This window comes from Lissotriton helveticus, chromosome 1_1, assembly GCF_964261635.1.
Source record: "Lissotriton helveticus chromosome 1_1, aLisHel1.1, whole genome shotgun sequence".
NCBI lineage: Eukaryota > Metazoa > Chordata > Amphibia > Caudata > Salamandridae > Lissotriton > Lissotriton helveticus.
In genome coordinates, this window is record NC_136057.1 from 372,395,106 (window position 1) to 372,411,053 (window position 15,948).

The 15,948-nt window shown below is 42.8% G+C and overlaps 1 protein-coding gene across 3 annotated transcripts in view; it reads left to right on the plus strand.

Moving 5' to 3' along the window:
• Positions 1 to 15,948, plus strand: part of RAD52 (RAD52 DNA repair protein) — a 316,281-nt gene that overhangs the window by 110,472 nt on the left and 189,861 nt on the right. For all 3 annotated transcript variants that reach the window (XR_013606865.1, XR_013606866.1, XM_078673695.1), the window contains exons 4-6: positions 6,533 to 6,626; positions 14,400 to 14,467; positions 15,082 to 15,200. Coding sequence is in view for 1 of the 3 variants with exons in the window: in XM_078673695.1 (XP_078529821.1) it covers positions 6,533 to 6,626; positions 14,400 to 14,467; positions 15,082 to 15,200 (281 nt within the window). In the remaining 2 variants the exon portion in view is untranslated. The remainder of the gene's footprint in view (positions 1 to 6,532; positions 6,627 to 14,399; positions 14,468 to 15,081; positions 15,201 to 15,948) is intronic.

Consider the following 15,948-nt stretch of genomic DNA (forward strand, 5'->3'; position numbering starts at 1 on the left):
AACCAAAGGAGTAAAGGAGAAAAAGTGTAGTCCTATTCGCCACAATGTTTGGAGAGAGTGGCTAGAAGTCTCACGGAATGAACCCATGTCAAGAGGTTCAGGTGCTGAGTATGGAATGAGATTCGCAGTGGGAGGTTGGCCTAGACCAGACAACAAGGATGGAAAGGTGTATGAGGTCCGTGGTGTTACAAGGCGCAGACGCAGTGCGGTCTGGTCCAGGAAACTACCCAAGGTAAAGACGTTGAAGTTATAATCACTCACCAGGAGGAGGCGGTGATACGAGGGAGAGAGGTCCGGAGCACATCAGGGAAAGAGTTCCCTAGTATCCGTGAGCAGGGTAAAGAGGCACACCATCAGATGCAAAGCTCACTCCTCGAACTTAACTTAGGAATTGACTGGTGGCTGACCGGCATAGCGGAAAAGCAAGAGTCCTAGGAAACTTATACCCGGCAGCATCCGCCTGAGCAGCCCGGGTTTCCACTTTGGATTAAGGCCAGGACATCCGGTTGGCCATCACTTAACTAAAATTCTCGTTGAAAGTAATACCTCCTGTGTGACTTTGATCTGAGGACTTCTAGAAGTTTGACATTGGGTTGGCCATCACAGAACTAGCAACGGTGGTTTACAGTATACCCCATGTGACATTTTACTGAGAATAACTATAAGTCTGTATAGTCTGTATAGCTAGCCCCTACGGCCATTATTAGGGGGTGTGATATCCAACTAGTGTTTGCATTATTTCCTTGAGTACAGTCACCCGTATTATTTAGAGCATGATGTCTCAGGTTCTCTTGTTAAGTATTAAGGGGTCAGGGTGGACGGGATGTGGGGGGGTGTCCAGCCCACCGTTTACCCCCTCCCCTCAGATTTAACCGGGAGATTAAGGGGATCCTTTGTCTCTCCACGGTTGGTAGGAACGGGGGTGAAGTTTAGACCCGGTTTCATTTAACCACCCTCCCACTTCGGGATTTCTCCACCCCGCCCTTTTCAGAAACTGTTCTTCTCGTGTAAATTGGTAATCTGCCAGTCTTGGTAGAGGCTTTGGGGGTTCACCCCTCTAGACGTCCCTGGTCCTCACCGGGGCTTATGTCTCCTGTGTGGGACCCCCAGCCTTTCCTGTCAGCCCCTCTGCATTCTTCCCTGCCCACCTTGCTCTTCCGTCCATCTCTCTCTTATTTTTCTCTTTCTCTCTCTCGTCCCCACTTCACCCTCCTCTCCACTTCGCCCCCTTGCCCTCTCAGCTGTCCTATGCCTCTTCCCCTTTGTCTCCCTAGGGAGGATGATGTGTTGTAACTTCGCACTTGGTATCTCCCACCCTCCTCTTTTCCCCCCTTCAATTTCCTTCCCCCTTGGTATGGCCTGTGCTGTCACTTGAGGCAGCATTAGAATGTTCATGGTTACGGTCCTGTCAAGCTGGGAGCACCTTGGTGAATTGAACTTAATAAACGTTCTGGAAACTAACCACGTGTGGGCTACTTTACTACACTTCTCAAGATATCTCTTCACTGATACACATGTGAAGCCATGTGTGTTGCGATCCATGCTGTCACTAGCAAAGATATATTTTGGACCTGTTAGCAGCAAAAGACTGCCACCCTGTACGTTTTTTTTCTTGCAGAGGTTTATTCTCCTGGATATGTAGCCCAGTAAGCAGTGGCCTAAAAAGCAGTGTCTTTGCCGGAGGACAGTCACACGCACACCCCTGTCTCGGATATAGAATCTTTGTTTCATGTTTAATAGGGTAAAAGGCAAAATACCCTATGTCTCATCATGCTGCTGTCCCTTTGTGCCTTGCGATACCAAAGGGGATGATGGACGGAGCGTTTAAGCAAATCAAACACTCACCCCCAGTCAACTGATCTGGGTTTAATCCATCACCTTTCTTTAGCTCACTCCACCACCCCAGTTTAGACATGGCCATATGCAAATCAGTCTGACCCATAGGAACAGTCCAGCCCGAAATGCCAAGCCATGTCTTCCCTGGACTGGAAACAAGCATCCTGGGACCGGTTTCGGATTCATAACCCTCATCAGCCAGGCTATCTTGAATCCAGTGGTAGAGTGAGCAAGGGACCTTTGTGCCTCAGCTAAAAGCTATATGTAGAGGGGGCCTCAACTGCCTCCTATTGTGCCCCTTGTTTTTTCATCTTTGGACTCATATTTTATTGTACCAGCTGTTTGTCTCTTCTTCTCACTTTATTTAGATCCTTTACTGTTCTACCCTCAACCTCTCCCTTTCTTTATGTACTCTTCATCCTTACCTACCCTTCCTGGCCGATGCTGCGGTACTACGGCGCCATGGTTGGCTAAAGGCGACGTCATTCGGTCCGGAAGTACAAACAAAACTCCTGGACATGCCCTACGACGATCAGCTTCTTTTCGGTACACATATCGATGAAGCTCTTCAGGGCATAAAAAAGGATACCGATACGTCTATGTCTTTGGGTACCCTTCAATTCAAAAACCCTCCTTTTCGTGGCTCAAGAAGAAGGGCACAGTCTTCTTCTAGAGGAGACTACCAGCACTACCGATCTTCCTATTCTTCCAATCAGCAATATCGGCCACAGTACCAGCAGTGTCAACAACAATCATCTTACACGAAGTCCTCCTTTCGAGGAACAGGAGGTAGACAGAAAGACACCGCTCGGCGGCAATGACTCTTCACTACCACCGGTGTCCGCTTCCTTTCCACCCTCCGGAGTTGGAGGAAGAATTTCCCACTTTCTACACAATTGGAAACAAATAACAGACCGCTGGGTTCTTCAACTGGTTCAATTTGGACACTCGCTAGAGTTCATTCAAATTCCTCCTCAAACACCTCGCCGACCTATGCTTCACAAAAACCTACGTCTTCTACTCCTGGAACTTTCACTTATGCTCCAGAAGGGAGCTATAGAAAGGGTTCCACTTCGTCAGCGGGGGAAGGGGTTTTAATTCGGCTTTTTCCTGGTGCGCAAAAAGGAGAAGAAATGGAGACCAATCCTAGACATGAGAAGTCTCAACAAATTCTTAAAGAAGCAGTCGTTTTGCATGGTAACCATCCAAGAAGTGCTGCAACTTTTAAACGCAAACGACTACATGGTGTCTTTGGGTCTTCAGGATGCCTATTTCCATATCCCTATCCACCGGAATCACAAAAAGTTCCTGAGGCTCGCAGTGGCGGGCAGACATTACCAATTCCATGTCCTGCCGTTCGGACTCAAATCTGCCCCACGCATTTTTACGAAATGCCTTTTTCCATTGGTTGCATATCTCAGGCAACAGCACCATCAGGTCTGTCCATATCTGGACGACTGGCTCGTCAAGGCGCCCACTTTAAAAGGCACGGCCAGGTCTTCCGACGCCTGTCTGCATCTTTTCGCTTGGGACTCACTCTAAATCAGGACAAGTCCGTCCTCCAACCTTCTTAGCAAATAACCTACCTGGGTGCTGTTCTCGACACGACCCAGAATAAAGCTTTTCCGTCACAAGCGACAAAACAGACTTCTTTACTTGGCAAATCGCATAAAGTCCAAGAGGTCTCTCACAGTGCGCTTTTTCAAATCCCTTCTTGGAATGTCTTCCTGCATTCTACTGATTCCGCACTGTCGCCTCCACATGCGCCCTCTTCAAGAAGCGCTATTGGCTCAATGGGTCCAATGCGAAGGGTCGTTCGATGATGTAATCCGGGTGACCCCATAAATGGTCAAACTCTACAGTGGTGGACTCGCCCTCAGAACCTTTCTCAAGGCTTGCCTTTCTTGCTTCCAGCTTCTCCACATACCATCACAACAGATGCGTCCTTGGAAGGTTGGGAGCTTTCCTCCAGGAACTCCAGATCTGCGGAAAGTGGTCCCTTTCCGAGCGGAAGCTTCACATGAATCTCCTCGAGCTGCGAGCTGTCTATCTGCCTCTTCTAGCATTCCTTCCCAGGATCAAAAATTCTCTAGTGCTTGTGCGGACGGACATTACCACGACAATGCGCTATCTAAACACACAGGGTGGTACTCGTTCTAGGACACTCTCACGAATTGCAAAAAATCTGGAACTGGTTGTTTCATCACAACATTTCCCTTCGGGCATAATATGTCCCAGGAACAGACAACACTCTCACCGACTCACTAAGCAGACAACGATCAGTGTGCCACGAATGGGAGTTGAATCAGCAGACTCTCAACCGCATATTCTCCAAATGGGGCACCCCTCGCTCGGACCTATTGGCTACCAAGCAGCACGCCAAATGCTAACACTTCGCAAGCTGGCGTCCCCAAAAAGGATCTCTAAGGAATGCCTTTTTGATCGCATGGTTCAACGTCTTTGCGTAAGCTTTTACTCCAATTCTCTGATTCCCAGGGTCCTCAGGAAGTTGAAAGCGGAACCTTGCACGCTGATCTTGACAGCATGGCCGCGCCAACATTGGTTCACGGCGCTTTATCTTCTCTCCCAGGAACCGCCCATCCCGCTGAAACCATTTCCCTCTCTCCTCACAATGTGCCAGCAACAAGTCGAACATCCAGATCCAGCATCGCTCAAATTATCGGCTTGGCTCCTGAGTTCAGACAATTCCACAGCCAAGACATTCCTCCGGTCTGCAGGGCAGTTCTGGCTCGGGCTCGAGCCAACCGTACTAACAAAACCTATTCCTTAAATAGGAAAAGGTTCTGCATCTGGTGCAAGTCAAAGGAGATACACCCTCTTTCATCTTCTCCGGAACAAATATTGCCTTGCCTTCTTCACCTGGCGAATTCAAGTCTTGCTCACGCCTCCATTAAGGTTCACCTGGCAGCAATATCCCGTTTCAGATGATCATCTGTAGACCCTTCTCTTTGGTCTAATAGGTTGATTAAACTGTTTCTCAAAGGCCTATTCAGGACATTCCCTCTTGTAAAGTCTTTACCTCCCACTTGGCAACTCAACACAGTTCTTGCTCAACTTAGGAAACACCCTTTTGTGCCGATACACAGAGCTGATTTTCAGTATCTTTCCTGGAAAACGGCACTCCTTCTAGCCCTTACCTCGGCAAGGCGAGTAAGTGAGCTTCATGCATTTTTAATTCAAGACCCTTTCCTTCAGTTCAAACACAACAGGGTTATACTACGAACAAATCCTAAATTTGTGCCTAAGGTCCCGTCAGACTTTCATCTCAATGAGCCTATAGTCTTACGATCCTTTTTTCCAAATCCTCAAACGGCAGCAAAGAACTCTACATTCTCTGGATCTTAAACGCTGCCTTAAATTTTACATTGACCGAACAAAGACATTTCACAAATCCAACCAACTCTTTGTGGCTTAAAGCTGACCTAGGAAAGGTCTTTCACTCACTAAACAGAGTATCTCTCGGTGGATCTCTGCAGCTATTACTTTCTGTCAACAGCAGGCGGGGCAACCCCTGCGTTTCAAGGTTCGAGCCCATTCCACTAGGGCGATTTCGACCTCCATGGCGCTCTTTGAAGGAGTGCCCATTGACATTTGCAGAGCGGCAACATGGTAGACGCCGCATACAATTACCAAGCATTACTGCTTGGATACAGAACTCATGAAGGATGCAGCAGTGGGACAAGCAGTGCTCCATCATCTATTTCATTAGAGGTGAGCCTTTCTCTTCATCCCACCATCCTCTCGTATATACGCACATTTCTCTTTTGTGTTCCTTACTATTGTCTTGAATTGCATTTTGGTACTTTCTATGTTTCACATTGATATGTTATTATCTGGTGAATTTGTGATACTGTACCATCCGAAATGTGCTTATCATTGCTTACTACTCTGATTCAGGTTTGTGAATCTATGAAAGATACCCTAATACTGGATAAGGAATGCGTTACTTACCTGTAACTGCAGTTATCCAGTATTGGTATCTTTCATAGATTCACATGCAACCCACCCACCTCCCCTGGAAGGGCTCACCTTAGTTCTCTCAGTAATACACCTACTTAGCACTGTGATTACAAAAATATGAGGGCTAGAGCTCCTTCCAGGAAGGTTCCAGAGGGTGGTGATAGGTGATTGGCTCCTCTCCGGAGTTTGGTTCTTTTTACAAAAGGACATGGATATGTGAGGCCCTTGGCCTATTATTATATATGTCTAATGAGACATCACTTTATTTATGTACCGGGGACCTCCTATCCCGACGACGGGGAATGAATCAGGCATGTGAATCTATGATACATACCAATACTGGATAACTGCAGTTACAGGTAAGTAACACATTCCTTCTTGTTAAATTGTTTAAATCCCCTAGCTGAGATGATTTCATTAAACTAAATTAATCCATATTGATATGATTGGTTGGGCAGTTTATTGTTAATCCTGCAAAAATCCAGGATGACAATGACTGAGTGTGTTACCCCTGGAATGCCATTCACCACCTGCATGTGTAGTCTGGGTAAGGAAGGCGGAAGTGGCTAGAGCTTTTGATCGATAGTACAATTCACAGTGTTGCATCATATCTACTGCACACTTCTCAGATGTTATACCCACAAGAAAACTGCAAAAGTAGATCAATGCACACATTGAAATATTTGTTCTTATCCTTTTGATCTCCATCTCATAGGTGTGCTACATTGAAGGTCATAGGGTCATCAGCTTGGCTAATGAGCTATTTGGATACAATGGATGGTCCCATTCTGTCACACAGCAGAATGTTGGTAAGTTTGCAACACGTGTAAGGCATGTGTAAGTGTTGAGTTGCATGCAGACCGCAGTGCATTTTCAGCCTCCTGTACAATGGCGGTCAAGAGGGCATTGGTAAATTGGATCATGCCTATTACATGGTTTCATAGAGTTTTACAGATGTCTTGTGTGTATTTAAATTAAGTGTTACACCAGAATTTCCCGTTTGTCTCAGCAGGTGCTGATCAAAGATAAAAAAAAAAGTTTTACCTCTTCAAACGTGTATCAGAGGGGCTAGCCTTTTGTGGAGTTATAAAATAGTCGAATTGTTCAGCGTGAGTAGCTCACCTCTGCTATGTGTAGTCTATCTGTAAACGAAAAAGAAAATACATGATCTAGAAAGCAAACAAATGGAGCACTCCCACCTTCAGTGGTAGAACTGGAGATCTCTGCTCTTGGACTACTACCCCCATTTTGTCTCTCCAGTTTCTCTCTTACTCCCAGAAGTTTTATTGCTCAGCTCACTGAAGATATTACTGTTGGGTCAGTATCCCTCACCACCAAAATGTTTTCCTTGGTTATTTCAATTTCCACTCGCGCGCGTGGGGGGCTCGGCGGAAACCAGGCCTCTCTCTTGAATCAATGTGATCTTAAACACCACTCCATTTACTATAAGAACAGAAGGTGCAAAATTCTTTACCTCTTAAACTCTAATCTTAACTTTTTTAAACTTGTTTGAGCACCCGCTATATGACCTTCCACATGCAAATTCGACATGTAAATGGATCTGATGAATATAATCTGTCCAAAATCCTGAAATTGAACTTGAAATTAAACTCCCCATTAAGGTCTTGTATTCTGTCTCCAGTATGCCCTGGATAACATCACATATTGATTATGCCGATTCCAAAGATGAAAAATAAAACGACAAAATCCTAAATGTACTCCTCTAAAAGTTTTCCTCTTGCTCTCAAAAGTAAGTCTGTGAGACCAATCAGCGTATGTATGGTACTCCCCAGCCCAATTAAGCAAGAAGACATCATCGAAAACGTTACCCTTATGATGAGATAACGACCGCCCTCAAACTCTTTAGCAGCTATGACCTGCAAAGGAACACTACCAAATTGACATTGCCTAAGGAAAATCGGTGTTTCACTGCTACTCACCTCTCAAGAGCCTTAATTCAAGATATCTAACACCTCGATCACCCAAACAGTTTTCGAAACCTACCACCATAGGGAATTAATACACCCAAATAATAAATCTATTAATGGAAAAAAATCAACCATTACGATGCAGCATCAAACTATTGCAAAACCTCGCTGAATCAGACCCCCTTTCTCTTAAATGTATACCTTCATGGTCTACATTATTGCTAGTGCTATTGCAGAACTCTGGGGTCTCTCTACACCAACAAAAAAAAAGAGATGATGCCCAAGCTCCCAATTTTCTTGTAGAAAATCTAATCTTGGGTGTTCCCCATGCTCACACGCAAAAATATAGACCTTCTTTACCTAAGAACTCTCCAGAGTTTGATCATTAGTAGTTACCAGGACTCTAAATCTATACTTTCTTATCTAACATATCCACACAAGCCAAGTCCACGACCTTCATCCTAGACTATCACTTCACATCACTGTGCAAGCTTATATCAAAAACATTCTGAAGACAACTGACTGTAGGCCTACCTTCAATGACTTGTGCTCTTCCAGGCAAGCCTTAGTTTTGTCCTATATTTTTTATTTTTATGTTTTAACTTTTTTATATAGTGTAAACTAGACCCGAAGATATCCGGTATCAGAGTGCTTTCCATGAGCAACAGTTACGTTACAGATGGACACATTCATTTTTGTTAGGTACGGGGGAGATTAAGTGGTTAACCCATGGAGATGTTGATGCAGTGAACCAAAGCATCATACCTTCTTAGCAGAACAGTTTCCCAGATTATCTAGAGTCCCTAACAGGCACTAACGTGGATCTTGGGACACTAGAAGTAGAAGCCATGAATGTAGAGGGAGAAGAACTAATGCCCAAACTGCAAGAGACTTTGAGTTGTGACATTCTGAATGACATGGAATCTGTACTGGCAATAACCAAACTAGATAAAGTGCGTTCTTTCATGGTTATAGGGGATGCTTTTGAAACATCTGTGAAGGATCTCAAAATGAGACATCTCTATACCTCAAGTGGCCATTATTGCCATCAGTATGTTAGCAGAGCTACCAAAAACCACCCTGGCTTCCCTAAAAGAATCCAGCGCTCTGCCACTCTTCTCTTGACTGATACTAGAAAATACATCCATATTATCCCGGTACCCTAGGTACGCCATTGGCTCTATCTTCACAACAAACCAACTTTAAATTAGTCTGACTGGCATTCTCTACAGTTATATACCATGCAAATGAGCTCTCAATTTTAGGTGTCTGTAGAGGTTTCCAAAGCCAGTCCTCTGTGATTGCCTTATTCCCCGAGCTGTGCTCATTCTCGACTTGGGTGCAAACTCTGGTTATAACCTGTGTGCTAATTCTGCACTATGAGCCAGATGTATCAAAGGGTTTGACCTTTTCTGTATCTATGGAAAAACGTTTAGGACCCCCTATCTGGATATTTGCTCTTACGAGAAAGTAAGAATCCTCAAGCCTAGAAACGCCATAGATCTGCATTAAGAAAACTGCCTTTTCCAAAAATTTATTTTGTTCTCATTCACACATTTGATTACACATAAAGACAAGTCTGAGTAGACAAAATAAAGACCTACCAATTGTTCTGTAATAATCTCAAAAAACATATCAGTCATGTTCCTGTGTCGCACATCTCATCCCAATATTCAAAACAAACTATGATTTAACAGCGTCTCATTCTGTAGCCTTCCTCACATGTCCACAAAAAGTAGAAGGAAGGAGAAAAACAATGGTGGGGCAGGGACGGAGCTTGAGGGGGGGGGGGTATTTAGAGTGTTACACACCCCCACAATTAAATGTCATTTCTAAAAAATGTTTGGGTGCAGGTGTTTTCAGTCGGGTATGCTGGGATATCTGCCGGATTTCACCAGTAATTTTTACATTCACACATACAAAAATGTGTGGTGTCTTTCTTTCTTTCTTTCTTACTTTCTTTCTTTATTTCCTTGGCGTATAATGTATTTTAACATTATATACCAGCCTGATTGTTGAAGGATCTGAAGCTCACCCCCCCTAATCTTACTGACCAAGCTACCCTCCTACCAATCTCATTCTTAATTCATAACATATTGTTAAGCTAGTCAACAAGCCAGTATGAATATTTAAGTCTCTTTGCTTGAGAAATATCTTTTCAGATGTCACCTTTGAAAACGCAAGCTTTCCCATTTTGGGTAACCGTAAGTCATGCTGGATAAGACGGTGTGTGTGGCTTGAATGCTCTGATCTGACCGTTTTCTAATGTTCAACAATCAATTTAATTTTGGGACTCTGCACTTATCTGGGAAAAATACGAGCTGTTAGTAGGTCCTCTTTGTATCCCTGGCATTCCAACCCTGGATATCATAAAGATCAATTAAATATGCTAGTGTAGCTCCCATTCCTACAGGTGGACCCCTCTGGCCATGAAGCAAAACGAGCAGGACAAATAAACCCCAACCTCATGTTACTGGCGTCGAGCTCCAGCTCAGTGTCTGTGGTATTTTATACAGTTCTATTTGTTAACTGAGCTAGACTTTTGGAGGGTGCATATTTATTTTACATTCTAGCCCTGTTTTTAAGGCTTCTTCTTTGTGCTTGTGCTCTCCCACAGTGACAACACCACACACTTGAAATTCAGTAAATGCTTTCTGTGCCTATCCCTTTCCTTAGCAGACCAGTGAGACGTTTTTCCTGTGAATCCAGTGTTTGTTTGGCCGTCTGACAAATGTCCCTCCTGCAGGTTGCTCAATCTATCTCCTTTTTTTCAGTTTATGTACGTTGTCTCCGTTTTATGAATTTCCTTGTGGCTTCTTCTCCCTCGTTGGCATGTTCTTTATAGTCACGAAGGGCCACCTCTGCCTGGTCTCGCGTTCATGCAGCAGAGACCAGTAGCTCCTTGCAGGGTGCCCTATTGTATAGAACTTACTGCTTTGTCCTTCATGGACAATGCCACCCCCTAGTCGCTGACACCGCATCTGTAAATGGTGCCAGTCTGGAACAGCTTCCCTGTTTGTCCATTGGCTACTCTCAATAAGTGTTGTGCTCTTTTTCAGCCAAAGAGCATTACCACCCACATATTATACAAGAGAGCACAATGGCCATACCTTGGCATATGAGAAAGCAAGTTCCACATTGGCTTTCAAACTGCCTTTATCTGTGTGTTCTGATGGACTATTCTTACCACTGTTAGAGCATACAAGCTATTTGGAGAGAGTCCTGGTAAAGTTACTCTACCCAATACAAAGATCACCCCCAGTCCTCCATTAAAAATAGACACTATAAATGGCACATTTTAGTTTGGGAATGCCCACTTAGTCTTCTGTTCCTATGCCGATATAGCCATGATCAACATGTTTTTTACCGATGGTTGTCATTCACTTTCTGTAGATACTGATGTCATTCTGATCTTTTGCTTGTGCTGAATAAATAAAAATTCCTCAACCTCCCCTTGTTTTGATTTTTCCAGATTCTTGAAACTAGATCTTAGGTTGGAGTTAGTTTTTTTTTAAACCTGTTTTTTAACCTCTTGTCCTCTCATGCTGTTATACATAATTTAGGGTAGATATTGAGAGAAGGCTTCTAAGCATCATAGCATTTAACTTTAAGATTGGCCTCACGTTCAAGGGGGTTTGAAGTGTCCACTTCTTACATAATTCTGTTAAAATCATAAGAAAATGATAATAGCGAAGGTTCTTGTACCACAGTAGGGATTTGACAGCGTTTCCTGTGACTTCTAGCACTAAAGGTACCCTGATTGTCTACATCATTTCTTCTGCTACTGACTTGGGATAGTCACAGGAGATCCTGAATTATTTCTGGAAGAGAATGTGTGGTCATCTAGAGAACATTTCCATACTAGGACCCAACAGAGAACACACATGAAAACATGGTACTGGAGGAAGATCCTCCTAATTTCCTTGACAATATTACTGCTTGGGAGAACTGGATCACACTGCGAGATCGGGCCAAGGAGAGTCCTACAATAATGGACAGCCTATACACAGGAGATATTTGTATGGCATTTCAGTTATGCCATATAGAATACGACATTCTGCAGGGGCATTTTCTGATAAACAGAGCTCTCTTGGCGGTGGTGTACAGATGGTGGAATAGGGGCACAGCTGAACCACCTGAACACTGCTGTTTTTAAAAAAATCTATTTTTATTTGTTTTTCCATTTGTAACATCAACTAGTAGCCCATTGCATTGTAGCATTCAGTATGAAAAATATTTATACGCTTGATGGTCCAGCCAGGGCGTTAACACGTCTTTACTGATCATTTGTAGCACAGTCAAAAGGTGATTATATTTTTGCTGTGGGATAAATGAACTAAGGATTTGGCAGCACAGATTTCTGACAGTGGCTTTGAACACTGTATTTAAATGCTCGCCCCCAACGTTTCCAGAAATTCTAGGTTTGAGGTAATTGAATATTTACACTGGATATATATCACCCCTAAGAGGATGAATCCTATGCTCCTTGCTGCACACGCTGGGTGAGGGAGATTACCTTTTCCATGTGGTCTGTAGCTGTTGCGCCTCTTAGAGAAATTGATGAACTTGGTGTTTACGTTGGCTGGCTGTCCGATATCTAAGAGCGGAAGAAGACAAGGGGGCTGGTCTTAAAAAGATGGTTGAGTGAACTCTGTAAATGGGCCGAATGTGAAGGTATTCTATTAAAAACAGGGCATGAGTCCATGGTGTAATGCAGGCCTGAGATGTTACTGTCATCCTTCCAGTCTCTTAGTTGTTTTGGGCAAAAGATTCCCATACAAGGTTGAGCTCTGATGCATGTATGTGGCCTTGATGGTCAGAACGCTGTTACAATGGGCTGCTGTGATATCTCACTCCCCGGCCACAATAACAGGTGAACATGTATGAATAGTTGTGTTGGAAGTGTTCAACTGCCAACTTAAGGATAGGGCATTGCTATGTATTCAATGTTTGGTGTAAGCTACTGTGCAATATGTTTGATTAAGATAATTAAAAAAAATTGTTTAAAAAAACAGAAACGCCAAAAAACACAAATGTATAAATACAGGTCAAGTGCCTGGATACGCTCGATTAACAGGAAGCGCTCTCCTGATTGATTGAATAAGCACGATGAAAGTGGAGTGTACCTAGCTGAAGATGCTGTGAGGTTTGAACCCTGCATTTTTCGCAACGTCATTCTTAGTCATCAAGTTGTTGTAACAAAGAAGGCAATTAATAGTCTGGAGGCCTGACCCCAGCACAGACGGCTTGATCTCAAAAGATCGAAAGTGCAAGACCTGTGTTTGTGCTTCAGTAAATCCATCTTGATGTTGTGAGCATGTGGAGAAGGGGAGGGGCTAGTGATGGAGATAGTGTACAGAGGATCAGATGGTTTGCTTGAAGTGAGCTGTAGTGTGTGGCTGCTTTTCTTTGAAATCCGAGTTGCAGAAAAACATATTGTGCCGCAATTAAAATGGCTGCTAGGGAGCAAATGAGTCAATAGGGAGCAATCAATTTGATATGATCTTTCAAAAGTAGATTGTTTGTAGAATTCTTTCCACTTGCACTATGGGGGAGCTGAGGCACAAGAGCAATGGTAGGACAGACCAGTCAATCAGTGAAGAGAGAGCATGTTTGACTAGAGCATCCCAGAGGTAGTTAAATGCTTAAAGACTAAAGGGAGATTTACAACAAAAAGACCCACTTGTGCCTCATGCAAGGGATTCAAAAGTGGATGAGGAGAGATTGGGAAACATTTTGAGCAGGCGGGACCACAAGTAAATGTGAGCAGCAATAAAAGTCTGTTTATTTACAAGTAACCTTATACAAGACAATGAGTACATTTGTACAATCTCATTGTATTGGATAATTTGCAGACACACAGACCTCCTCATTTATGACGATTTACAATTAGCTAAATAAATGCCTTCAAAACACGTATCAGCTGTACCTTTCTTTAAATTTATAGTTCTAAATTTCAAAATACCAGTCTCTCGAACAATTCTTTGCCTTGCCAATATTATGTCTGTCCTTACGAAGATGTGTTAGGCAATATTTGAAAACACGTCTTCTGGGCATATAAAGCCTAATCTGACTTTGAAATCAAGATATGAATAAAATATTACACAAATGTGTTTATTGTTACACAATTATATCTCGGCTACATCATAATTTATTTAAGACGAATGACTTTTTTTGATCAATTTGATGGGCGACTGAAGATTTATCCATCATTCTTCCTTTTTGTAAATCCATGCTTATGTTGTAATGTACTCCGCTCATATTTGATAAGGGTTTGATAATTTAATCTACATATTTTAATCTAATATAGTGAATGATAATAGTATATAGTTAATGTACTACATTTTAACATGCTCATCGACAAATTATCCGTCCTCATGGTAGACCTGTTCATGTCACACACTTCAGCTAGGTATTTTACAGTTTGTTTACTTTCGTAATATGAAGTTGATTTTACCTCAATTCGTCACACGGTGAGCATGATTATAATTTATCTGTGGTGGAAGAAGCCAAAAAATTGTCTTTTTTTTTAATACTATTTAGTAATAACATTTCAGTTCAGTAACTTTTTAGAGTATTATTTTGACTTGCATGCCTGTATTCAAAGACGTCTCTCAGAACTGGTCACACCTAGTTACTGTTTTCTTGTTGTAGATTTTGTGGACCTTAACAACGGCAAGTTCTATGTTGGGGTCTGTGCTTTCGTGAAAGTCCAGCTGAAGGTAAAGTACTTTCTGTTCAATAACTATTGGGAATAATCTGCTCTTGGTTGCATTGTGCATTAGCTTTAACTTTCTGTCCTGCTAGGTTCTTTGAGGTTGACCTCCATCGGTCATCGCAGATAACAACTCTAGGGTAATTTCAGATCTATTGTGACCTTCAGCTATTGTGCTATTGAGACATTCAGTGAATTCTTCTTTCAATTTGCTAAATGTGGAGTTGTATCTCCTCCCATAAGCAAAGGTACTAATGATTGTACCTTCCCACTGTCCGAGTACCCAAGCAACCTCCATAATCTAAGGTATGCTTCAGCTATGGTGTGAAAGATGACCACTGGATTCCTTGGTGCCTGTCAACTTTGCACCTGGACTCTGCTCTTGCTACTACGGTGAATGGGATTGAGACGCCTCTCAGTGTACACTAGTAATTCTCTTTATGCGACATGTGATTTAAACAATCTCAGAACTAGCACAGTTAGAAAAAAGCAAGATTGATTGCAAGTTTCTTTGGGGCGTGTTCGTGGACAGTAGAAGAGTAAGGATTCTGTCTTAAGTGCATGCTAGTTCTGATTGTTTTCCATGCATTCTCTTTCCTTCCTCAAACTACCTCCCCTCAGGATGGTTCATACCATGAAGACGTGGGTTATGGTGTCAGTGAGGGGCTAAAGTCAAAAGCTTTGTCACTTGAAAAAGCACGGAAAGAAGCTGTGACTGATGGACTGAAAAGAGCCCTCAAGTAAGCACTACGCATTTTCTGGAAACAGATGGCCATCAGTATCCCCGTACAGCATTTGTTTTTGATTTAAATTTGATGTTAATATCGATTCGGTAGAACTAGTTGAGAGTATCCTGAAATGTGGATTGACAAGAAGATAGTACCTATCCACCTAAGCTATTCTTGTAGTTCTTGTATTCTTTTCTGTATTTTTTCTACCTCCTCATGTTCATGTGTCCATGGTGTGCCCTTTGCTAATCCTACACCTTGGTGTTATGACTCTATGCCGCCTTCTCTTCTTAATGCCACTTAGCACTTGCTTGCCCCTATCTTGGTCTTTCTTTATTAACCTCTTCCCTAAGTCCTTTAGTTCAGCTCGTGTTCTGTTTCTGTAAATAACATTTTTATTATATCCTTTGTTTCCTTCTAGTTATCAGAATCTCCCCTAATACCTTATATGCTCAGTTTTCAGAAAAGGATATGTTGACTCCCAGCTATCTTCTATCCTGTAGTTCAAATTAAGGTTATCACTGTTCAGTTTTCACACTGACTGTGCTGATGCAACGTGTCCTTCTGTTTTATGTGGTGTACTTCCAACTTGGCTTTATATTTCTCCTCTTTTTTTTTTTTTAAAGATATTTGTAAAACTGTTGATAACCTTATTTATTTCCACTCACTTCCTTGCCTTGACAGTTCTCCTACAGCAACATCTCCCTTTTTGGCCAGAAACCACCTCTCACCCCCGGTCATACTCTTGTGTGTGTTCTTC